Source organism: Macrobrachium rosenbergii, chromosome 46 (assembly GCF_040412425.1).
Source record: "Macrobrachium rosenbergii isolate ZJJX-2024 chromosome 46, ASM4041242v1, whole genome shotgun sequence".
In the NCBI taxonomy this organism is placed as follows: domain Eukaryota; kingdom Metazoa; phylum Arthropoda; class Malacostraca; order Decapoda; family Palaemonidae; genus Macrobrachium; species Macrobrachium rosenbergii.
In genome coordinates, this window is record NC_089786.1 from 51,312,195 (window position 1) to 51,338,368 (window position 26,174).

Consider the following 26,174-nt stretch of genomic DNA (forward strand, 5'->3'; position numbering starts at 1 on the left):
CGAAAGTGTGTTGCAAGCTTTTACGATTTTTTTCTTGTAATTGAATTTTTTTTTTTTTTTTTCAGCATCGATGGCCTGTTGTGTCGTCATTTTATGATGCCCAAACTCACTCACTCTCTCTCTCTCTCTCTCTCTCTCTCTCTCTCTCTCAATTTTTTCATCCAGCCATTTGCCATGACCGAAGCTTCCTTTGGTCTGTGACAGAACGTAAATCACTTTCGTCCGAATTAACAAGGCCACTTTACATCGATTGCAAAAAAAAAAAAAAAAAAAAAAAATTAAATTTCCACTTGTTAAAAAAAATAACATCCTCCAAGACCTGACTTCAGGACACACACAAAAAAAATAAAACATACCTGTGACGAGATTTGCATGGCTTGCCATTATTACCTTCTAGGGGAGGGGAGCCTAGGTCACAGTTAATTATCAAGGTGAGGGTAGGGGGAGGTAACTGCTTTGCCCCAGGAGAAGGGCGGTTATGCCATGCCCCTTGGGGGAACCCTGGTTATCATGTACATGCTTTGGGGTAAAGTGGAGTGCGTGATATGGCGTAATGAGTTCTGTTCTGCATTTCGTAAGTGTTGTGGTTGTGATGTTCCGTTGGTTTGGTCGTTTGGGTCTTGGGAGACCATTGTCTTCTCTTTTATTTTCCTATTTTAATTTTCTGTCATTTTTTTTTTTATTGAAGTTATTTTCGTCCGTTTCTGTAGATGTAATTGTATGTGCTTCGTTAGATCATTGTGTTATTGTAAAATCTTATTTTTTTTCTTTAATTATTAATTTTCTTTTTTTTATTGAAGTTATTTTCTTCTGTTTGTATATATTTAATTGTTTGTGCCTCATTAGGTCATTGTTGTTTTGCAGAGAGTGTAAAATGTTAAATCTTATCATTGTGGAATAGCGTTTTCTCCATTAATGGCGAGTTTTGGAATTCCCTCCTAGTTTTGTTTTTCTTTTTTAGCCTGTCTTCATTCGAGAAGCGATATATCGCTTCCTTAGGGGAGAAGCCACGCTTGTCTTTCGTTTTACTCTTGTCCATCAGTTGTGGGCAAGTTGTGGATGCTAGGTTACATCAATACCGTCAATAACAAATACGGTGGACTTCAATATTGGGAGACAGTATTTCGAGTCTGCTTCCTCTAACCCCCCTCCCCCCGTTAAAGGGAATTGGGTCCTCCCTCATTCAAGCTGTTCCCATTCCTAGTTAGAAAAAGATAGTCAACAATAGTAAATGAAAATTGCCTCTGAAACTTGTATTAAATCTAGAAAGGCAGCCGAGTCTGGGAATGTGTCACAGCGTGGCCAGAGAGCCTCCCCCGCTGTATAAAGCAAGTAGTATAGTATAATGAATTTAAATATATCAGCTTCGTGGCTATAGTGTATATTACCTGATCTCACATTTCGTGCGTACCATCTAATCCGCCCACTTTGAATAATACAGTTTTTCATTCTCCTGTACGCTCCTACCTTCCAGGGACGTCAGTGGCATTTCATCTTCCCCCTCTCTTCTTTTATTATGAATTTTGATCACCATCGTGACATTTGTGCGTAGTATTGATCCGTCGTTTTTATTGGAGGATTTGGAACTGGTCTGTGTGTTTAAAAAAAAAAAATTCGAGTCCTATTTGTCAGTGTATTACGTGGTGTTTTGTCAGTAATATTTAGAAGGTTGTTCTGGAAAGCTTATGAGTAAAGCTAGCTCTCTCTCTCTCTCTCTCTCTCTCTCTCTCTCTCTCTCTCTCTCTCTCTCTCTCTCTCTCTCTCTCTCTCTCATGCTGTTAGGGGTACTGAGATGAAATGTGTTGCCTTTTTATGTCTATACTTTCAAAATGAGTTTGTGAAATAGCAAGAAATGTAGAGCGTGTGAAAATGTATCACGAAGACAAAGGTGTTGTAGGATGCAAGAAGTAAAAGCGTAGTCAGATGTTGAACACAGTTTTAACTACTTAGCTAATTCAGTTAAAAGCCTTCATTCTCTCCAGGTCGAACCTTCATTCGACACTTGCTTATGAATTGAGTTGAATTGTATATAGAATTTATGCCACTGGGACCGACGAGGTCATTCAGCGCCGAAACGGAAATTGACAGTAAAAAGGTCTGAAAGGCGTAACAGGAGGAAAACCTCAAAGCAGTTGCACTATGAATCAATTGTTAGGTGAGGGTTGAGGAAAGTAAGATGGAAGAAAGAGAATATGAACTGAGGTACAGTAAAAGGAATGAAAGGGGTTGCAACTAGGTGCCGAAGGGACGCTGCAAAGAACCTTAGGTAACGCCTACAGTGCCCCGCATGAGGTGCACTGACGCCACTAAACCCCCTGGGGGGGACACTTGCTTACGAGTTAATGAGCTACATACTGACGAATCAGACTTGCTTATCGGTTAGCAAGTTGTGTTTCCAGTCGGCGTTTGTCCCTGATATTTCTCTGTAAAGAGATTCCTCCCTAAATCACAGAACAGATTCTCTGACCACAAATTGGTTTGCAGATCGCCGATTGATCGCTTAGTCACGAGTTGCCCTTCTAGAGTGAAGCATCTTCTTCTTAAGGTCACTCACCAGCTTCTTTCATCTATTTTTTTTTTTTTTTACTTTACCTTGAGCTGCTTTTAAAACAGGCATTTGGTCCCTTGGTTATAAACTACTGTGGAGCAGTCTCCCGGAGGCGGTCGTGCAATTGGAACCGAGTGAGTTCAGGCGAAGATGCAATTGCAAAACTACTCTAATACTGTTCTTGCATTTTAATAATTTTTTTTTATCTATTCATTATTTTGAAAATTTATTTATTCTTCTTAATAAGTGAGATCACTTCTTTTTGTATTTCCGAACTTTACCTTCTTACATCTTCCTAATGAACACCTTAATATTCTTTGGAAGCTTGAATTTCTAGTCAGTGGCCTTTGTGGTGGGCTTGTTCCTCATGAATATGGTTCATCTTCTGAATAATAATAATAATAATAATAATAATAATAATAATAATAATAATAATAATATTACTCTTTCGGTCAAGCTGCTTGTATCAAGTACATTTTCAAATATATTCGAGATGGAACTTCTTTTTTTTTTCTTAAATATCGGTCGACCTTGCTGTCAACTTGTGCTCCTCTCTCTCTCTCTCTCCTCCGGCGGTGTTGCAGAATCACGTCTTTGTAATAATGCCTGGCGGCCATCGTCGCCAGTGACATTGCCATTCGCCGCCACCAGGTAGGTCGTGGCTACTCGGCTATGCCTACCTGTGCGGTACCTCCTCACCTGCCTGCGGTCTGCCTCGGGTCGGTTCGTGAGCTATTATTATTATTATTATTGTTTTGATCTGTGAGGTGGCGTTCTTCTTACGGAAGAATTGTTGGTCCGTTTGTGGTGCTACCTCGTAAGCTTGGAATAATAATAATTTTGATTTTGTTATTGAGCAATAAACGAAAAACTGACCGTTTTTTTTTTCTTATTAATTCCCATTCTCTTTCTCATGGCCTCGATGAACATATAATTGTGACCCAGATTTGATTTAACCTCTCTCTCTCTCTCTCTCTCTCTCTCTCTCTCGTTGGTTTGCTGCCTATAGACATTAATCTGATCACGACATTTTACAATGAATAATTTCTCTCTCGTCGTACAGGAAAGTGCAAGACTTTATTTTCGGAAGGACTTCGATAAGTAACTTTTAGCCATCTAAGTCAGTAAGCAGGAAATAATCTTCTGTCCAGATACTGGTCTCTTATGGATTAAACTGAATGTAGAATTTAGGTCAAAGGCCAAGCACTGGGACCAATGAGGTCATTCAGCGCTGAAACGGAAATTGAGAGTAGAAGGTCTGAAAGGTGTAACAAGAGGAAAACCTCAAAGCAGTTGTACTGTAAATAAATTGTTAGGAATAGGTGGAAAGTAAGATGGAAGAAAGAGAATATGAAATGAGGTACAGTAAAAGGAACGAAAGGGGTTGCAGCTAGGGGCCAAAGGCACACTGCGAAGAACCTTAAGTAATGCCTACAGTGCACCGCATGAGGTGCACTGACGGTACTACCCCCCCTACGGAGGTCTCTTGTTGGTTGCAAAGTTTGACTGCTTCAAGGAAATTCGAGTTTGACCCCCCAGGGTCAAACAACTTCTGAATTTCAGACTCATGAAAGTAGTTATAGGGATGGTAGCTTTTGATTTAAAACTACAGTCGACTATGTAAAATATTTACCGGGATTAGTAATTGTTTTTGATTCAGTTGTAGTCCAAAAAATAGTCTTCAGTAGTATTGATAGTAGTAGTAGTAGTAGTAGTAGTACTTGAACATTCATATGCAGTATTACAGTAGTAGTCTTTCTTATGATATTAGGTAGTAGTATATTATCTTTCGATACTAGTAGTTAGTAGTAGAAGTACCAACTCATGACCAAATTATCAAACCATACACAAGAAAGTCACACCTCTGTCTCCTACCTCTTGTCCAAGGATTAACAGTGACGATCCATCTCTTGAAATCTTCTAATCCAAGCGGTCATAAAAGACCCCCATATAAACCTGTTTATTGGCTTGAGACTCACTTGAAAGAAAGCCCAAGGAATTTATGAGGGTAAGAGGGCTGATTACTGAGATGGTTTAATTGCTCGTATTTGACTGAGGTCCGCCAACCGATATCATTTTTAATGGGAGGCCGATGGGACAGGCAACTCTTTGTTCTTATTTCACTTAAAGGTGGAGGACGAGGGAATGGAAATGGGTAACATCTCAAGAAATGTGAAGGACCACCTTTGAGAGAGAGAGAGAGAGAGAGAGAGAGAGAGAGAGAGAGAGAGAGAGAGAGAGAGAGAGAGAGAGAGAGAGAGAGAGCCAAATTGAAAGAAGCAATAGATTTGTCTCCAGAAAGGAGGGTCATAGGGTATACAAAGAAAGAGAGAGAGAGAGAGAGAGAGCCAAATTGAAAGAAGCAATAGATTTGTCTCCAGAAAGGAGGGTCATAGGGTATACAAAGAAAGAGAGAGAGAGAGAGAGAGAGAGAGAGAGAGAGAGAGAGAGAGAGAGAGAGAGAGAGAGAGAGAGCCAAATTGAAAGAAGCAATAGATTTGTCTCTAGAAAGGAAGGTCATAGGGTATACAGAGAGAGAGAGAGAGAGAGAGAGAGAGAGAGAGAGAGAGAGAGAGAGAGAGAGAGAGAGAGAGAGAGAGAATTGGAGTTAGCAATAGATTTGCTTCTAGAAAGGAAGGAAGGTTGTAAGGGGAAAGGAATACAGGAGCATTTAACCACTAATCTTGCTTTCAAATACTTCAACTCTACATATGGAGTGTTTATTTCAACTATATCCTTATACCTTGTAGATGGGTTGCCCCAGTAAGTGTTGACCCTCAGATCCTAAAGTCTTTTAGGATGAGGTTGCAAGCTCCATCCCTTTTCCATTGTAGCTCTAACATCAACACTCAGCTGTATACCAAGTATAGATACAATGCCTAAGCCAATAGATGAGCAAAGAATTTATCATGTAACAGAGCAATGAACTGCATGTAGTCTATGTAACATTTTCTAGAGTTAGTAAAACATTTATTTCCCCACTTTGTTCAATTGAAGAACAATTTTATATTCTTGTTCAAATTTTTTTTATAGCATCACACATCCATGAAGTAAAACTGCTGTTCATTTAAGATACGCAGTTTTAAAGTACATATCAGTTCCTTCCTATTCAGCATCTATGGAAAGTAAGCTATGCAGCTTTAAAGTACATAGTTCCTACTACTTATTCAGCATCTACGGAAAGTAAGTCATTCGGTGATTCCTCACGGCATGCTTTCTGTCTCTCGTCACGGTGTATTGGTATGCAAATGAACTCCTCCTAAGTATGTAAGGGCCTCCACATGAAACGTCAGGGCTTCAGCTCTCTTTACATTTCTTTCATTGGCATCTTTAGATTCTAGGAAATAAGTATTCTATATATAAGCAGAGTAAAACTTGATAGTACACATATAAGGCCTGTTTTTCTCCGTGCAGAAGAGACATGAGCACAACACAGAAAGTGGGGGAAATTTTTGAAAACGTGTGACTGCAAAATGCCAAAAATCATGCTAAAAATAAGATGTGGCTTAAGATCTCAAAAGATTTAGATGGTAGTAGATATATACAGTATAGTAAAAAATATGTGGCTTAAGATCTCAAAAGATTTAGATGGTAGTAGATATATACAGTATAGTACAAGTTTGAAAACCTGGGAAGTCCTGTAAAAAGTCACAGGTGAAGAATTAGACCAGAATATGTAAAAACATTAATGATGATTTGGACTGGATTTGAATTCCAGTAGAAAGTGGATGTCTAACCACTGAAAAAGAAAACTTAACATGAAAGCCTGTGTTTTGGTGATGACCTATTTGTTTTTAGTTTTATTATATATACTGTAACACCGATACTTTTCTCTTTAACTCCCATTTTTTCCTGTAAACATGTTGGATTGTACACAATAGAAGGATGTTTAACAAGGCAAAGGCTGTTTTGGCTTGTGCCAAAAATGAATGCACACTGAATAATACATATATGTTTATGTGGATGACAATTTTTTTTATGTAAGTTAATACTACCCCTTCTGTAAATCATTTATTATTAATAATAACAAGTGTGAAGACACAGTTTACTCGTGTAACTTGGAAGTAATTGAAATTTAAAAACGTGCCCAACTGACGGTTTCTTCCTCTCTCCACAGATCACCAGCATCCAGCAGAAGAGAGAGCGAGTCGTCTTCTCCGTGTGACACATTTGCCAAAAACAGCCCGGAAAGGATGCCGGTCACAGTGCCATCAGCCTCTGAGCAGGGAAACAATCGTCGTCGTGGTTAGTTTCATTTGTACGAAGTTTTGTCATACAATTTTTCGTACAAAATTCTTTTTGGTGCTGCTCTAAATTTTGTTTGATTTTTAATATTTATATTGATACTTTCTTAACTCAATGTTGTATTTACATTATCAATTTTACAGTATCTCTAGGTGATCTTACATTTCAGTTGTTAATACAGTTTATAAATGTGCTTTTGATAAGATAGTTTTGTGTATCTGTCAGGGCAACAACTAGAGTACTGTATGATGTTTCAAAGAAGTGCATATTTTATTATTAATATTTGAAGGATGTCTTAAATGGCATTATCTCTGCCTGCATTTTCAAGCTCAACTCTTAATTGTTAGGTTTTATTTCTTGAATCACTTGATAAATTTTTCTCTACAATCTTGATAATACTGTACTCCCATTTGTAGAGTGAGGTCTTCATGATAATGTAGGTGAGGTGCCTCATAGTTGAGTTTTAGGTAATATTATGAAATGTGCTCTCAAGTTTTTGTTTTTCCTGTTTCAGCTAAAGCACCGGCTCAGATATACAGACCCCCACCAGCTAGAAGCAATAGAGAAGCAGCCCAGCAGGGTCAGCAACAGATGCAGCCTCATCAGCCTTTATTCTCACAGCCCTACCAGCCCAAACCAAACTTCTCACAGTCTCCATATCACCCTCAGAATCAACACAGCCCTAATTATCATCCCCAGAATGTTTATTCGTCACAGCACAACCACCATCAACAAGACTTCCATCATTACAATTCCTTACCCAACAGACAAAGAACAGATAGCGAAAGCAGCACTGCCACGACCTCAGGTGATTACCAGAACAACAAGGGAAAGGGCCGTCGACCAGACCAGGTGCTGTATGTTCCTCGTGGGAGACGTCACGTCCCTGACCCAGCTTCCGCAAGGGGGACTCCTACGCCTGTGTTAGATTACGAGAGCAACGGCAGACCTCCTTCTCCTGCTTATTCCATTTGTTCCGTAGCATCAGAGTACAGTGGAAGGAATCGTTATAATAAACAGGGAAGTCGCCAGGGCAGTCAGATTTCCATATATGAAGGGGAAACAGACAGGCTACATGGAAAACCACCTTTGTCTAGAGATTTCAGTAGAGAATCTACTCCAGGCTATGGCCGACAGAAGAGTGGTGCGTTATTCAGTTCTCAGACTCTTCAGCTGATTGAAAGATGTTTAAATCAGGATGCAGATCACAGATACAATGAGTATTCTAATGGTGAATCAGATGCTGTTCACGGTTCCCCATCGCCTAAAAACAAGCTTGGCGGTGGAAGGCCCTTGAAAAGCCCCACTCCCACAAGAGACATTCACAGCATACACAGCAAAGAAAATGTCATACATCCCGTTGACCCAAGTCCACGCTCGAGAAGAAGTCGAAAGAATCGCAGAAGACACTCGCGAAGCAGAGACACAAGCGCTGAACAGTACAAGGATGGTCATGGAAAGGGCAATGCCAATCACAATGGAGAATATAGTAGTCCAGGAGAAAGGGGCATGGGTAGTTGTGAGAGAATATTTTACAATAGTAATTTTAATTCTAGTCAAGAGAGGTATGACAGAGGATACGACAATTATGATAGATATAGTAGTATAAACAGTAGCAGAGCTAGTAGTCGGAATTCCAGTAGAGAGCGCACTCCCCAATATAGCCCCCAGAACAACTGGAGGGTGGGCTCAAATCCCCCAAGCCCAACAAAAGGTCCGATGGTATTTTATCAAAGCAGACACTCATCTGGAAAGCCACCTTCCGGTAGGCTAGGGTCATTGCCAAATGTTGCTCTCGATTTTGGGGATAGCCCCAGAAGAATTTCAAACTACAATGAGGAAAATCAGAGGTATCACACATTACCCATCAAAAGTAAAACCCCTATAAGAAGTAATTCACTACAAACAGAAGATAAAAGCAGAATTGAATGTGCCAGTGGCTGTATCACATCTGAACGGATAAATACAAACTTTGGCGAACCAAGGATTGATCTCACATACCAAAATGACAAGTCGGTTGAAAGTCTCAAAGAAGAAATGACGAAAAACCTCATCAACACGGCAAGTATTTCTGCTCATCAGGAGTCCTTGAAGAGTGAGGTAGGTCACAACAAAGAAAATGAATGCACTGAAAAGGAAGTCGTGGAAAAAATGGATGATTCTGCAAATGATTCCATCATTTCCAAAGAGGGTTTGTTGACAGAGTCAGCAGAGGATTCTAAAATTTATAGTGAGAAGGAAACCAAAGATGATGTAATGAACAAGTCCGCTGATGCTGTTACAAGCGGGACAGTATCTGAGGAGGATGCTTTTGAAATGGAAGCAGAGGCCTCTCTGACAGAATCTGCCAAGGATTCAACGGAGGAAGTGACGTCATCTGATAATGACATGAAAGATAGCAATCTGGAGAGCATAAGTGAGGTTAATGACAGTGAAAATACAAATATCAAGAAGTTCCAGTTTAATTGGGCTGATGAGGTCGAAGATTCATGGGACAGTTTGTATGATGACAATGGTGAGTGCCTAAACTCTGAAATCAAACGTCAGCTGAGCGATTCCCTTGGCAAAATCAAGCTTGAAAAGCCAGCGAACGATTATTATTCCTTTCAGCCAAAGGAACCTGAAATCAATGAAGAGGAGTACGGCCATGTCATTGAAATCTACGACTTTCCAGTATCCTTCAAGACTCAGGATCTAATGATGGTCTTTAGCAGTTTCCAGAACACAGGTTTTGACATCAAGTGGGTGGATGACACCCATGCCCTGGGAATCTTTGCCACAGCTTTGATTGGTAAGTGTCTTTACCTTGAATTCACAGTTGTTAAATCATTACTATTTAATACTTCTCAGTTTCTTGTGTATGCATATGGGAAAGTTTTATAGACTGAAAGGATTGTGTATGCATCAAGGAAAGTATATTTTTACTGTAAATAATATATGTCTCTAAATTTAGGAAATTGAACTGCGTGACTTAATTAAGACAATGTGTTTAACAGATTTAACTGTTAATATATGGATTCACGGTATGTAGTGTCTTGATGAGAGTTGTGTTCCATGATGAATTTCTTAATGAAAACCTTAAAATTCATTCACCAATATGTGTCATTGGATATTTAGCAGTACAGCCCCTGGAATTACTTATTTACTATTTTCGAGAAAAGTTTGTTTTATACAGTGTTTTGATCTGCAAGGGAAAACATTACAATGGATTAATTATATTAAAATATTTCAGCTGCTGAAGCCTTGAGCATTGATCACCCTTTCCTGAAGACTCGTTCCTTGGCACTAGCCACAAAGTCTTCCAAGGCCAAAGCATTGCGAATCACGGAAGCACTCTTGCCTTACAAACCGAGACCAGCAACGTCGGCCTCCTTGGCCCGCCGCTTAGTTTCAGGAGCCCTTGGTCTGAAGGTGAACATATCAAGGGAAGTACGTGAGGCAGAGAAACAGAAATTGAAGGATGCTAAAGGTTAGTCTTATTATAGTTTGTTATTTTTCTTGTGGAAATGAACTCTAATATGCCGTTATCTAAAATGGTAATTAGTCTTTAGCAAATGTGGGTTAAAGCAAGTAATTAAGAAATGCAGTGACACTTTATTAATTAAAGTAGCTTGATCTGACCAAATTTCAAGACTGCAGGATTAACTCATTTAAGTGAGGGGGGCACAAATGGAGGCGGAAAACACTGAAGAAATCTGAACAGCTGCATTGTGAAAGAATTGCAAAACACACACACTAGAAGGGAATACTGTGCCTTCATCAAAGGTGACAGAGGTAATTCATACTGTTGTGACATAACACTCTTTACCATAATACACTCGTTACCTGCTACTTACCTGCCATGAAACTTCTGCAGATGTTTTATTTTAGTAAGTTTGGGCACAGTATTTATAGGTGATATTGTATGAAGATTAATTCTCATCAACACAGCCCATCAAAAGGGGATTATAAATCATTCATAGATGTTGCTTGATTAATTATAGTTGTAAACTATTGTAATAACATTTTATTACAACTTAAATTCACTTATTTTAATAGTAAGTTTTCACAGTTGGTTGAAGAAAAAACTGGAATTATAATTATACTCACGACTTGTTGTGCTCTTCCAGCTCAGAAGAGAATAAAGCACATCTAATATTACATTTACATATTGCAGCTCAGAAAAGATTAGCAGCCAAGCAACGTGCAGATGCGTGGGAAGGCACCCTGAGTTGAGCATGTGAAAAGCTTAACGTCCCAATCAGTGGCAAGATTGATGAAACATGCTGCCAACACCATCTAGTTGCGAGTGGTGTTGGAGTCCTCTGAATCAGGCGGGTTGACATTCATGCACTTCGAAGTTGACAGTTCCTGTTGGTTGAGAAGAGTTTTAAACATTGTAGGTGGTTATTTTATATTCCCTTTCTCATCAGTGTTTCCAGGTACAAAACAGAGATTTAGGCTCAAGAAAGTGAATTACAATGTCAGTTCTAATGATTGCTACAGATCTAAGGAAGGCTTGATAGGAAATCTTACATTTGTGTACTAGTTTTAATCAGAAGCATTGTTTCTTATTTCAATTTTTTTTTTTTAAATTTGTTTATTCTAATTCACATTTAACTTACAAAGCATTCAGTTTCATTTTGAATTTTCTTTATTGACACCGAATGTTTTCTCTGCCGACGTGTCTGTCACGAATCTTGTGATAACCAAGCCTGGTTTTATTCCTTGGCTTTGAAATCTGGTAGGCTTTTATGTTTCATGTATGTCATAGTGGTTGGATTGGATGTGGTTTTAGATTGATATTAGCCATTGGTTATACAGTAGTAGGTGAGTGACTTGGTGTCAGAAAAGGTCTTACAGCTTGCTATGCCAGAAAATGTCTGGGAGATAATAGATTTCAGTAGAACATCTCTTAAACAACATCAGTAAGAGATAGTGATTGCAACCTCTCCAGGGCTCATAGATGCCACAAATATAAGAAATCCTTTTTTATGTTATATTTTTTTTAAGAATCCATGCTGTGTTTGGCACTTACCAATGTGGAACTAAATTTTCATAGATATTGTGGACATTTCAAATGACTATTTAAGCTGAATTGTTCAGTACTTATATTTTTAAATATGTAGTATAGAAATAAATATCTGTAGATTACTGAGAGGAGGTCACTGAAATTTACATTTATATTTTTGTCAAGATTATTTAGGCTTTGATTAACTGTATTGGTGGTACTCCTTACCTGAATTTACATACTACACTAACGAAATAGTCGACTCGAGTTCGATATTGGGTACAGCAGAAGTACTGAAATGCCATAGGTTGTTACGTCACTGAATATATTTTTTCGTGCACCGTTGTTGCTGTAGTCGTGTCCAGACGCTGACTGGGTTGCTTTGCTTCAGAATAATCCCAAAGCCTTAGTTTCGTGGATAGCCTCTTGTACCTGGAATCAGATATGTATTTCACAAATCCAAAATACTTTGTCCTGTCTTAAAGGCTAATGCCAAGGTTGTAGTACCTAATTACAGAAGGACAGTACATTTGAAACTCTTCATTAGTAGGCAGTTGTAAACGAGACAGTCTGGGAAGTAGACACTTGAATATTATACCTTGAAAATTAAATGTCACAAGTGTTGGTACAAATATCTTCCTGATTTTGTTCCTGACATTTTTTATTTTGTATGAAGTCTTTTCCATGCTGCTTGATAACCCTGCGGTTAGCGTTTTCTTCTGGGTCGCCATAAAATCTTCATTCCTCTCAGTTGTCTTAGTTACGTTAGTTGGGACTTGTTTGATCTTGCACCTACAAGGATATTCAAAGGTTATTCAAATATTTTCACAAATAGAGAAGCATATCCATAATGTAACCCCTCTTTGATAAAATTTAATTTTGAAAACAATAGTAACAATTAGCTTTTAATTGAGCATTCTTTCTTTTGATCATTGTCAGTTATAAAAACTCCAAAAGTCCTAAAAATTTCAAGTCCATAATTTCATGAAATCTATAACATAAAGAAATCATTTATACCAGCCATATGAGAGTTAAATATATTAACTCACTTATCTGATTAATCTATATATTGATCATGATAAGCTACTACGATTTCACCTGGGGAAAAACCACCCATATATTCTTTCCACTCACCCAAGCTTCTCTGAAATTATAATTTGTCATCCTACCAAAAAGCTAACAACAAAACATCGACTTCAGTCGGACATTGCACTCCAGCCTTGCAAGTGAAATTTAAAATCAAAGTAGTTTTCATTTCATAACCATTACATGTTTGTACCCTTGCCTATACATAACAACATTGGTACTCATTACAAACAGAAAATGAAATGGAAAACTGTAATGGTATGATTTTGTAAAAGGCAATATCAAAGCTCAGGTCTGCAGGCTGAAATAAAGCAAAATCCTAAGTTACTATAGTAGTCTTTTTAAATGTGAAGCTAATTGGAAGTACTGTATTCATGAATGAAGAATGTTAATATCAATGGAGTCTTGTCAAGTAAATTTGTTGTAAATACTGCAGTGCTACAGAAGAATGTTATATCACCCTTGCTGTTTGTGAAAGATTAAAAAGGGCAGTCTGAATAAAATTTGGGAATCAAATACTCTAGACTGAAATTACATGCAGAAGTACAATTATACATTATTCAAATACATTGTAAGAATAATTATAGAGACTACTTGAAGTCTGACATTGGGACGGAGTGAAATATACCATAAATGTAACTGCTTTAGTTCCATCTATACCAGACGAGGTAATGATAAAGGGAGGCGTAGATGGCTTGGGTGTGTTTTTTGCATCACCCTGGGAAGAATTTTACACGATAGTGTCAACTACCATTGGGCGCCATAAAAGTTAGAAGCCCTGACCTACTTCTATGAGACCTATGAGATATGAAACTCGAGATGAGGGGAGTAATAATAACTTCTTTGCAATTCATGTTAAAATTAGGCGTTCATTCTCTTATGTGTATATGCTCCAGTAACAAATAAATGTAATGGTGACCTTTGGTTGCTATCACTGATCTTTGTCCAAAACATTTATCAATCAGATTACATAACGGATTTTAAGAAAGCAGTGCACAAAGCCTTCATCTCCATTTAGCTTGATAATTTTGAAAAACCTTGTCGAAGGAAAATTACAAGATTGACAAAAGAGTTTATGATTCAGCAAACAATGTTTAAAGGTAAATATATTCTAATGCCTACCAACTTTTGTGAAACGTATGTGGGTGGAATTTACTGGGTGAAATCTTTCTGAATGGAAATTTATGCTTATTGAATGAATCAAAATCACATGAATTTTTTTTAAAGCAACCACTGCCCACATGAATTTTTTTTAAAGCAACCACTGCCCACTGGCAGTGGATAAAAGAAGGTTGTACATGGTTGATAATAACAAACTATTTAGTGTGTTACCTTAAGAAAGTTATCAAATTAATAACTAAAGTGTCATTATGGTATGCAATAGCTTTCTGCAAAATTCAGTTTTCATGTGTTGCAGATCCTTTTAAGTCTTTAGCTGATGACCCTACTATGGTAATTTAGACTTGTTAGCTTTCTATAAAACTTTTCCATCTTTCTCACAGAATTGTTTTGTTGTATTAAATTCTGTAAACAAAATTTTTGGCGGATGAGTGTATGAATAGCTTTACCATCATAGTAAACTGGTAAAGTCTTGCTGTCTTATGTTACTTGAAACTGAAACTGAGGTACTGAATGGATTTTAATTTTTTTATGTTCAGTATCCATTCTGCATGAATTGCTGCGGTTGGATGAGGTCACCTTAAAAGTTTGTTAACTTCTTAAAGTACCATAACTTTACGAATTACAGGACAGGAGTATTTAAGGTTATGATCGCACTTTAAAGTATAGTTTTATATGTAATGTATATATACAGTAATGGAAAAGAAAGTACAATATCTTATTCTGTATCTAGTTAGACATGAAGTCACTTTTGAAATGTTCATGACAGTGAATCACAAACTTGAATGTGTCGACAGCTTGCTACTTTTTTGAACTATTACAAAATGAAAATGCTGTACTGAAATGCACCTGCAAACTCAGGGCCCTGTTACTGTAGTGTGTCTTTCCTAGTTTTTTCAATTTTTTTCTATTATTTTTTTTGCCTAATAAAATAATGTACTGTATATTGAATTTACAAATGTTTAACATACCTGTTGGATGAAATTGTTTATAATGACATATATATACCCTAAGTGATTTTATTATTCCCACTTGAATTACGTTCTGATGTTTGTAAATAGTAACAGTTGTACATACAGAAGGTATCGTATTGTAATAATGGCATTTACTGTATTGTTTAACAAAAAATAAAGTAAGTTTGCCTATGTTGATGATGACCACATTGGTATTCTTTACCATATTTATAAAGCATGATGAAATTCATGGCAAGTTTGATTGTTTGTAGGACTTCCTAGTTGGAAAAGAGTAATAACCCAAACTTAATATGTATCCCATTGATTGTGATTTATGTAACCGTAGACAATTTTGTGCATTTTGACAATAGAGTTTTGATGTGTTAATCAAGTGGATGATATTCATAATCATGCAACAGAAGAACTGATTTTCTTCCAGTAGCTATAGAGACACAAGACATTGGATTCCTTGATTAAGGTTGAGGTTTTTTTTTTTGGCAATTTGTCTATGAAAAAAAAAAATGCCAGTGGTATACTCGACTGTAACTGAAACTTGATATGCTTATCAAATGCAGTTCACATCAGCAGAAATTTAAGGTGAATTCGAGAGTTTCGGAACAGTGGATGATTTGAGTGTTAATAGTCATTTAATGAACTGGGGCATTATAAAATTCTAGTTCTTCACAAACTCTGATGACTGGCGAGATTTAAAATTACAAGATGTGTCTTTCTTTCTTTTTCATTTAAAGTTAGACTTGGTGGCTGTGGATTAAGTTAACAGAATAATTTAATAATAATGATTTAATTTAAAGTATGTTATTGCGTGGGTTTTGCTGTGTATATGGTACTTTTTAAGCTGATGTTTTATACAGTTATTCAAATGGCTCATGTGACATTTGATTGAACTTTACTATGTGCATAAAATTATTGCAATGACAGTGCAATATGATAGATCGAAATGAACTATAAAAGTGCTTTTATTTTAATCTATGACACAAGTCATGCCTACAAGACTGGATGCAGTTATGTGAAGTTTCTTGGTGAAACTCATTAGCCCGCAAGATATTTTTATCATGAAATGTATGGCAGTTATGTCATGAAAGGTCTGTGGCCTCTGTGTCTTAGCATAAAAGTGAAAACTCCCTAACTTATGAATTCTGATAAGGTTTGTTCAGAAGTTAAAAAATTGATGAGTATTACTGGATGGGTATTTCTACAATGATGAGTTTTGTTTCGCTCCCAAACGACAGGGGGCGGTTAAAAATAAAAGGAAAGGACTTTCAAATGTATATGATTATGTACAGTATAGTAAAAAGATAGTGGTTGGATATGTTCATTTGTAGACGATTTTCGTATCCATTGTGAAGAATGGCCTCTTCGTCCAACCCTTAAGGACCATTTTATATACCCATGTGGTTAGTCAATAATTATGTGAAGATGTAAATTTTTAAGCATATATTTTTGTACATCTTTCACATACTGTACTTCCCCAGGCAAATCTTGTCAATAAATATGTGATTTTATTGTTCAAGGTCTTTCTCTCACCTTTTAATTGCATGGACATGGACATTTTTCAGTCAATTGTTACTGAAGGTTAATGCTAAATGGATAACATTCTTAGGATGTTGTGAATTGCATGGGTGAAAATGATCAGGAGCAAAATAGCTGTAATTGCACGATTCAAACTTGTGGGTTATTCGTGTATTGAAAATTGTTGAAACGTGGGTCGTTCAAGTGTACTGAAAATTGTTAATGTTTCATATTTAAACTTTACAGAGATGCTATTCGTAATGGTAAAACAGCAATTCTTTATAGCAAGACCTACCAGGTCGTTGAGGTGCGGCTGTTGTTTCATTTTGCATTTTTTCTGAAGACTTGATGCAGAGCAGTAAGGGATCACAAGAATCTGAAGGCAGTAAATGTGGTTCCAACCTGCAATTATAAAAATAATTTATAAGTTTATTTCATTGATTAAATGACACCTGCTAAGGCAGCAAAAGCAAAGGTCAATAGTTAAAACTACTGTGCAATGATAATGTAAAAAAATTTCTAGCACACACAAGTAATGCAACAATGCAGTACTCCAAACTGTCATGACTCAGTGGCACCCCCTAGCTAGGTACTTCCTTGAGATTCAAGGGCAGGTGGCCTTCCCTGTAGAGGCCTGAATGATATTATCATGAAATAACTGCTACCACTAGAACATCAAATAATGGTCTGATCACTAAACATGAAGAAACCAGACATTAAATTCCAAGCGTCTAATTAAGAAGTTAGGTGATGGAATTTACATAACATTTGTCACTCACTTTTTCCTCTAGTTTTTCATGACAGACCCAATGTGCTCCCTTTCAAAAGAGGCTCGTACCATTTTGTAGGTACTACTGCATCTAATATTTGAAATCCATCAAAACGTTCTTTAAAAATACTCTCCTTGGGCATATGCAAGGGTAAAAATGTGTTACAAACCATTGCCTTACCAATTTAGCTTACTGCACTGACCAACTAAGAATTTACCAAGGTGCTAATCTTGCTCCTGTACGGGGTGAAACATCCCTTAAGTATGGTATAACACACAATCACTCAACTTCTCTTTGAAGCTTTGGTCAAAGGGACAATATCATCCTTCGCTGAACACTCAATAATTATCATAGTTTTCACATTTTTTCAGCAAGTTGTGACCCATAGGTGGGTAGTGCCGTCAGTGCACCTCGTGCGGTGTACTTTAGGCATTACTTGAGGTTCTTTGCGGCGTCCCCTCGGCCTCTAGCTGCAACCCCTTTCGTTCCTTTTACTCTACCCCCATTCATATTCTCTTTCTTCCATCTTACTTTCCACCCTCTTCTAACAATTATTTCATACTGCAACTGCTTTGAGGTTTTCCTCCTGTTACACCTTTCAAACCTTTTACTGTCAATTTCCGTTTCAGCGCTGAATGACCTCATAGGTCCCAGTGCTTGGGCTTTGGTCTCAACTCTATATTCAATTCAGTTCAGTAAGCTGTAGCTTCCTTTACGATAAAGTATACTTCTGTGAAGGTGCAAGGCCTTTCCCTCATTATATTTTCTATATGCTCATCCATTTATTTAATGCATCTAGGGCAATACCAATTTTGGTTCAAGTAGCCTTATTGTGTTTCCATGAGATTGTTAACTGGGATTCTCACTCTTAAGAAAGTGCATTGCTGTATTTTCACATTTACCAAGCCTGCACCTTAATACCACAATTCTTTACATTAATTAGTATTGTCAATTTTCTTGAACAATGTTTAACAACATAAAAGAAGAGATGACATAAAAATAATTTATGAAGAGAATAAATAATCTCTAAACTGCATTAATGGTTCTGGAGGGGTTGCAAAAAACTAACCTTGCAATTCATTTAGCCTAACCTACGCACATCTCTCGTTTACTCTGTAATGCCATAAAAATAAAGAAAAAAAAAATTCTGTGCATCTAGTTTACTTTAAAATTGGAATATTTTATGAAATGTGCATCACTAGGCTACATTAAGAGGTTTCACATCCTAGGTTAGACATGCAGTGAGGGGATCAACTGACGATGAGTCTTGCCTTGGAACTTGGAGATGTGTGTAGCCTACCATGTGAATATTCTGGTATAAAGTAATATCATTAACAGAAAATAATTCGGAGCAATTCATCTGCCTTAGGTGGATTGTCTGTGGGAAAAATAACCTTCGGAACTTGATTCCTGCTGGCGAGTCAGGAGGGGAATTACCATAACAGTAGGTCAAGATTGTAGGGTATTCCCATCACCATGTAGCCCTGTGTCCTTGTGAGAAACTCTGTTGCCAGTTATTGTCCGATCTACCTCACAATCTCCAGGCCTTTTCTTGTTTTTATTGTCTACAGGTCTGCCTATCTATTTCTTGAGGCTAGGGAATCACTAATTTTAGATCCAGTAGCCATTCTCAGCTAGGTTCTAATACAAAAGAAATAATTTGCTGTATTGATTTGTGTGCTTATTGGTACATAAAACTGTGAATGTCGTAAAGATTATAGTCTTAATCATATCATGTGATGCTAACCTACTCTTGTAATTTAATCTGGCATACCTTAAATTAGTGCAAATTGAGAGAAAAGTTCACAGCCTGCACTATATTAAGAGGTTTTGTGGCATCAGCTAGCCTAGGCTACATTATGAGGTTTCATGGTCTACGCTAGAATATGTTTTTCTCCTCTGACATTGGGATGGTGAGCAACAATGAAATATATGACATATACCCCACATACTGGCAAAATATTATTTCTCTACATACCCTTGCTTACTATGTTCAACTTATACTGATGAATTTGAGACAATTTCAAAGTGCCAGTGCAAAGTCTTATTCCTTTATTATGAAAACACTGAGTTTTTCATGTCAGATCAGATATTGACCCATATATTTGACTTTGTCTAATACTAAAATACAGTTGTTTAATGTGAAAAACAATGTTGACCTATCAGGTTGTATGAGAAAAATTTCTGATCAGATGCAGAACATCTTTGCATTTATCTTTTATATAGGCAACATGAGCTTCCCAGTTTGGATGTATATCAAATAATAAACCTAACAACTTTGGTTTCCCATGTGGGATGAGAAGACTGGCTCGAAAGGTAGCACATCTAAGTATGCTTTATTGCCCACTCCAACTTCCTTTTTAAAAGAGGGACAGAGGCAGCCACATCTGCTCACTAACATAAGAATCAAGAGATTGGGAACTCCGTTATGTAACCAACCTGCATCTGGCTTGAACAGCTGTTGGCTGCTGGATGGAAGAGGTAAGAAAGAAAAAAAGAACGCCTGTCACCTTTCGCTCAACCGTCTTTCACCAAAGTGAACTTTACGCAAGATGCTTTTCTATCCTCCTTGAGCAGTTGCACATGTAGAGCAGCTACCAAAGGTCCTAAGGACAGGATTATGGGTGACATCTCTCAAGTAGGAGGTAAAGGTGATTTGGTACCACCAAACACCTGACCTAAGTACCTGTGATACCAAGAAGTTCCTCCTGAATGCTAGAGAAGAGGCAATACCCCTGACTTCACAAATCCTTGCTTTGGCTATAAAGTCATCCCCCTTGCCAGATGACTCATGTGCACTTCATGACCTCACAAAGTTAGAGTGAGATGTTACTAACACAGAGTCGGTGACATTCAGCATGTGTCAAGTGCTGCGTTATTAATACCATAAAACTTGTACTGGATAGGACATAGTCTTGTCTTGGTCCTAAACTACACAATCTCAAAGTCACAGGATCACAAAAATGCTTGTACAGTATCTGTTGTCTGCAACCAACAGGTTCTGAGTTTTTGTCTCTACCACCAAGTCAGGAACAAAAGATGAGTGGAATCCACATCTTTTGAGTGCTCCACTCAGTGGTAGAGACTGTGTAATTTGCCTACTCTTTTCAAATGCTAACAGAGTACCTGTAATGAAAGTCTGAGTATTGCTTCTGTCTGTAGTCTCCCTAAGAAGAGTAAACTGTGCTTTGGTAAGTACACAAAGGCCAAGAGTCACATAAATTCTACAGAGAAATGTCTGAAGTGCAGGCAAGACTATTCAAAGCTCCTCATCCAAATGGAATCACCTACCAAGTCAGAGTTACAAACACTTAAGCCAGGAGACCCAAGAAAAGGTTAAGTGGTACTCTTTATACCCAAGAAACAGGACTTGTCTTAGCAAATTAACAAATTACAGAGTTATATGCTTTCCAAAGAATGAAAACTTCCATATATGTCAAGAACTTCATCTATAAAAAACTTGTTGGTGCACACTACAAAAATAAAACTCAGTTTCTGTAGGTTACTACTACACCCTACCTTCATCCCAAGTCAGATTAAACAACGTTATGACAGAAGAATAAAAACTATGGCTAAACTAAATCACCTTGGATATTTCTCTAAAGCAGTGTACAAGGGTACTGTACACAGGTTAAAACAACCATGCTAGCCTAACTAACCTATCCTAAGGCATGGCAACATTGCACTATACAGTACACCACTTTTGAACACAAATACAAAAACTACTATGGATTAGAAGACCAATTTCTTGGTAAAAGAATTAAACAGAACTGACAATAAGTCACAATTGGGTCCAATTCACCACAAAGCTATAAAAAAGCCATTGGCTGATAGTTGCCTTACATCTTTTATAATATACAGATATGTAATATTATATGAGCCAACTTGATAATGGAGATATCTGATGATTAATATCAGACAGTTCAAAAATGTTCAGTCCTAACTTAGTCTCCTTCTATTCAAACAGCAACACAGGTTCTTGTCATGGGTAAATATTGCACAAGTGTGTTTTAAGTGTTTGAACTCCACCTCCCATGAATTTAAAAGTGATTTCAGCCAATTGTAGAACAGCAGGACTGTGAACTGCATAAGTAACCTTATGGTAGTTATGTGATCTACCTGGTAATCTGGAACTAATAAGACTGGCACCTGAAACACTAAAAAAATTTTTATGTTGGATAACAAAGCGAAAAGATATCACCAGAAAGGTTGTTACAGTTTGAGGCAAGATAGTGTGATTTTCTCTATTCACCCTCCAATATAATTATTTAGAATTTCCAGACATGCTTGTACTTTATCATTTATATCCATTTTTCTTTGGAACTGGCAATGCCCATTGTCTGGGTTGCCAGTCGCAACAAAAACTCAGATCTCAGTCACAGCCACTTCTAACTGCCTAATCAAGTCAGTTGTTTTCTTGCACTTGAGATACTTTGATTCAAATCTGATCTCTACCTAAACTTGAGCTTTAACTAAATATTTCAGATCTGTACTCTTGTTTCATCTCCATTCTGGAGAGGGACATTAGTCTTGCTCTTGTACCACAAATGTGTGAAGGCTACTTATTATTCACCTGGGCTAGGGAACACAGTCACTACATGGAAATGCTAAACTTATGTAAGGTAAGGTGTACCTCAAAAGAAGTTTAAGCAGAGCCCAAAAAGGTGAGGGATACTTCCCTTTAGTCAGGAAGAATATAACATTCCCAGTGAGGAACTGTTTGCAAGTTGGGGAAGAAAAACGTACCGTATATTAGGATATGATACGACATGCCTCGTAAAGTTATATTAAAGTATGGCATATAAAGCATATATCCCTTTGAGATGGCATTTGAACCTTCTCATTTTAAAAGGTTATGTAGAGGGGAGGGGGCGCGCAGGGGAAAGCAAAATACTCTCACCGCTGTTGGGTTGCTGTACCCTTGGTGATGTTCTGTTAGAATGAACCTCTAAAGTGGTATTACACCATTTTCCTTTTCGAAAGATATGTAGAGGTCTAGGGGTTCTGCATCTACGATGAGGTTACGTTAGGTTAGTCAGGCTGAATCACTTCAAGAGGTAATTTACTTTTTTCCTCCTATGAGAACATGCATGGAACATAAACTGAATTCAACTACAGAACTGCAGTGGAAGGATATTAAAAACTTTGAACCAAAATATGACCAAGGAAAAAAGAACTTTGCAGTGTATTTGCCATCAGCTACTTTAAAATCCCTCAACATGTTGTTATGACCTGTTTACACGAGTTTACGGAGGTAATGGTATTGGTGTACCCTTAAACTTTATATGGTAAGGAACTTAATTCTGAATATTTTATTCTGGGGTCAGGTTGATACAACTTCAGATAACAGGCCGAGCAGAGCACAGACGAAGCCTTCTGTACACTGCTACCAACAGGGTCAGGTTAGGTCAGTTAAAGCTGGGTTACATTTTCTTAATATATTTTGCCATAATTTTCATTCAGCTAAAATCACCCATGAAATCACTCCTCCCAAAAACACACCCATTCTCTTCAAGTTCCCTAAATTTTCTGGATGGTCTTATGGAGTTTCCTCACACATTAATATGCACTGATCGACACATCAACAGTTAACTTATCATTTTTAAACTATAACAAAGAAAACATGGTATGGAGCTCTTCTATCAAGTTACCATCTACAGTATCGTATTTACCCTGCAATTCAAACTTTCAACATAACCCAGCACTGCACTTAACAAAATCACTCTTTTGTATTTTTCCTTACCCGAAAACTTTCTGTGGCCTCTCAAGATTTCTTAGGTGTTACAAGAGAAAAAAAAAAATGAGTGGTTTGCTTCAACAATGGGTACACAAACCAAAGTTAAACGTACGGATAAATAATACACTCTACGTTTCTTGGCAATAAATTATTATCACAGCTTACCACTACCCACATTATAATTTATATTTTTCTTGGGTAAAACACACACAAAAAAAAAATTTTCTCAATACATAACCTTCGAAAATGCTTAATAACTGATAAAAAATAATTAATCAGATTATGACTTATATGGTAAGACAATACCGGCCCCCAACCCCCTCCACAGCTAAAACGGCAAAATTGTAACCGGTGAACACCCCTAGGGTACGTTAGGTCGGTATTTTTAGGTTCTTTTAGTGTCCTGTCATTTCCTAGCCATTTTTGCATGAAAAACCATAATGGTTTTTCATGCAAAAATGGCTACCTGTAGTCTTTCAAAATGGCTGGCTGGAGTCTTCCGAATAATTACCCCACTTTTTTTCTAGCCTAGGCTAATATACACCAAAATCAAACTTAATTTGTAATTTCCTGTACTATACGTAACCTTGAAGTTATAACAACAAAACTGGGCCAGAATCACCACAGTTGGTTTTTATTTTGATACAAAGAGTAAATTTTGTGGTTTATCATAGTCTCGTCTAGGCCTATAAGTCAAACCATCGCTATATAATTAGGCTAAGTTGATTATAGAATAGGCAATATAGAATAGGCAATTTTATAATACATAGTACAAGTGTTATAAACCGGGACTACAATTGATTGTAAACATGAAAAACTCCTAATTCTTGTACGTAAAATTTAAAGAATCTTTCATTATAGAGGACTGATGAACCAGTTCTAGGCCTATAAAAAAAAAGTAGCCGGCAAGTTTGTCTAGGCTATTTATACAAAACGTCAAATACAGACGACATTTTTCACCTAATTTCCACATACTATTCGCGCTAAGGTCACTGCGATATTAAAATAGGGCCATATAAAAACTCACCTGTAAGTCCTAGTTATTAAAGGTCCAAATACGGACTTCCGTTTACAAACTGATCAACTTCCATCGTTTTCTGTGACACGAAATTTCAGTGGATTACAAAAATTCCAAAGAGAGAGAAACCACCCAAACAACACAGACCAAAGATGGTGGAGAAGACTATCTTTATATATATTCATCGTGATGAACCTCAGCCATTATATTATTAAGAAATGCCTTGTGAAAAAGTAATATTTAGAATTTACTATGTAGGTATCATGCAAAATCATTATGATAATCAACATCAAGGTTAAAATGAAATTGGAACTTATTTTTTTATTTTATTTTATGTTTTAAATATGATTACACTAATAAGAAATAAAATTCAAAATATGCAATAGGCTATGTACAATTTACCATGTTGTTATAATGTAAAATTATTATTGTATTATGTTAATATTAGAAAAATTGTACCCTTACCTAAATAAAATTGTGGATAAACCACACTTGACATTACTCTTACTGATATTTCACTTTCTAAACTATTCCCTACCATGGTTAGCTAGCTAACTGCCCTCACTCTTCTTTCACCCATCTTACCTATCAGCTAAAAAAAAAAAAAAAAAAAGTTTCAGTGAACTCAAAACAGACGTTTGTTAATCTGAAAGCGTTATTTTTATCATTATAATTTTTATATATTCCGTTTCCGGTCACCGTGGAATACTTATTTGTAAATCTGTAAATAATGTATTTTTACCAATTGTGATTATATAATCACAAATAGCTTTTATTTTTGGTTATATGAAAACCCTGGACTGACAATTCAGTTTCCAAATACATAAAAGTTATGGTTATTTCAGCATTATTACTACACTGATAATAAAATTCCGATAAAAATCGTGGAAAATATTGCGCCCTGAACTTAGATAATAATAAGATCTTATTATAGTTACGTGACTGACGAATTACAAGCAACTTTTATGATGAAACACCAATGGTGCTCTCTTATAAAACATATAATAATGATCTAATAATGCGCTGCCACAGGTAAGTCTAGTTTGCCAAGTTACACCAAAATCAAAATGGATTCACCCATCATCAAGCACTTGTTCAAATTCACACGTTTTCTCATCGTATACCCTTTTCCCCTTTGAAGAGAGTAGCAACAGAAAAGTACAACATTCCTACTTCTTATAAAATTTTATGGGATGAGGTTGCTAGCACAAATGTACAGCTAGGTGAACTTATTGGCAGTATAATCTACGAATCTAAGTATTAATCAGCCACAATGTCGACTGTGGCTGATTGCTTCCTTGCCAACTAGGGCCATACCACACTACACCATATTATATAATGTGTGTGTATTTGTACGTGAGTGTGTAAGTGTGATACTGAAGTAAAAACTGAGTAGCTCACAAAAGCATTATTGAAAGTTAGGTTTTGACAGGAAAAATCTGTCTTGCTTCGTGCCATGAGGTGGGTATCATATCATTCTTTAAGGAAGGACTTCGAATATTATTCTTCTCTTGATTACAGTAACCTAGTCTCTTAATATTTAAAGTTCACCTGATTCTTTTAACATTCAATTTTTTCCTTTAGAGAAGCGAATCTACACTTTTTTTTTCTAATTTCAGATGTCACGTCTCCTTCCCATATTTTTCTGATTTTCTTCGTTGAATTGAATTGAATATAGAGTTTAAGCCAAGGGCCAAGTACTGGGACCTATGAGGTCATTCAGCGCTGAAACGGAAATTTACATTAAGAGGTTTGAAAGGTGTAACGGGAGGAAAACCTCAAAGCAGTTGCACTATGAATCAATTGTTAGGAGAGGGTGGCAAGTAAGGTGGAAGAAAGAGAATATGAATGGAGGTACAGTAAAAGGAACGAAAAGGGTTGCAGCTAGGTGCCGAAGGCATGCTGCAAGGAACCTTAAGTAATGCCTACAGTGCACGGCATGAGGTGCACTGACGGCACTAACCCCTCTTCGTGTCTGAGTTAAAAATCGGCTGGTTCAGTATACAAGACTGCACGAGAGAGAATGGCGTGGCATGGTCCTTCCTTCGTAGGCAGAATGAACAATGAAAAGAAAATTAATTAACTCATAGGGAATAGTTTACAGACTTAAGACAATAACGATAAATTGCAGAGGACGTAGAAAGAAGAAGTTTTCCAAAATACGAAGACGCAAGCAGA

At 37.0% G+C, this 26,174-nt stretch overlaps 1 protein-coding gene across 1 annotated transcript in view; it reads left to right on the plus strand.

Moving 5' to 3' along the window:
- Positions 1–16,472, plus strand: part of LOC136830328 (filaggrin) — a 217,651-nt gene extending 201,179 nt beyond the window's left edge. The window contains 4 exon segments of the mRNA XM_067089762.1: positions 6,666–6,793; positions 7,308–9,584; positions 10,026–10,262; positions 10,950–16,472. Of these exon segments, the coding sequence (XP_066945863.1) occupies positions 6,666–6,793; positions 7,308–9,584; positions 10,026–10,262; positions 10,950–11,008 (2,701 nt within the window). The 3' untranslated portion in view covers positions 11,009–16,472.
- Positions 16,473–26,174: the final 9,702 nt, after the last annotated feature.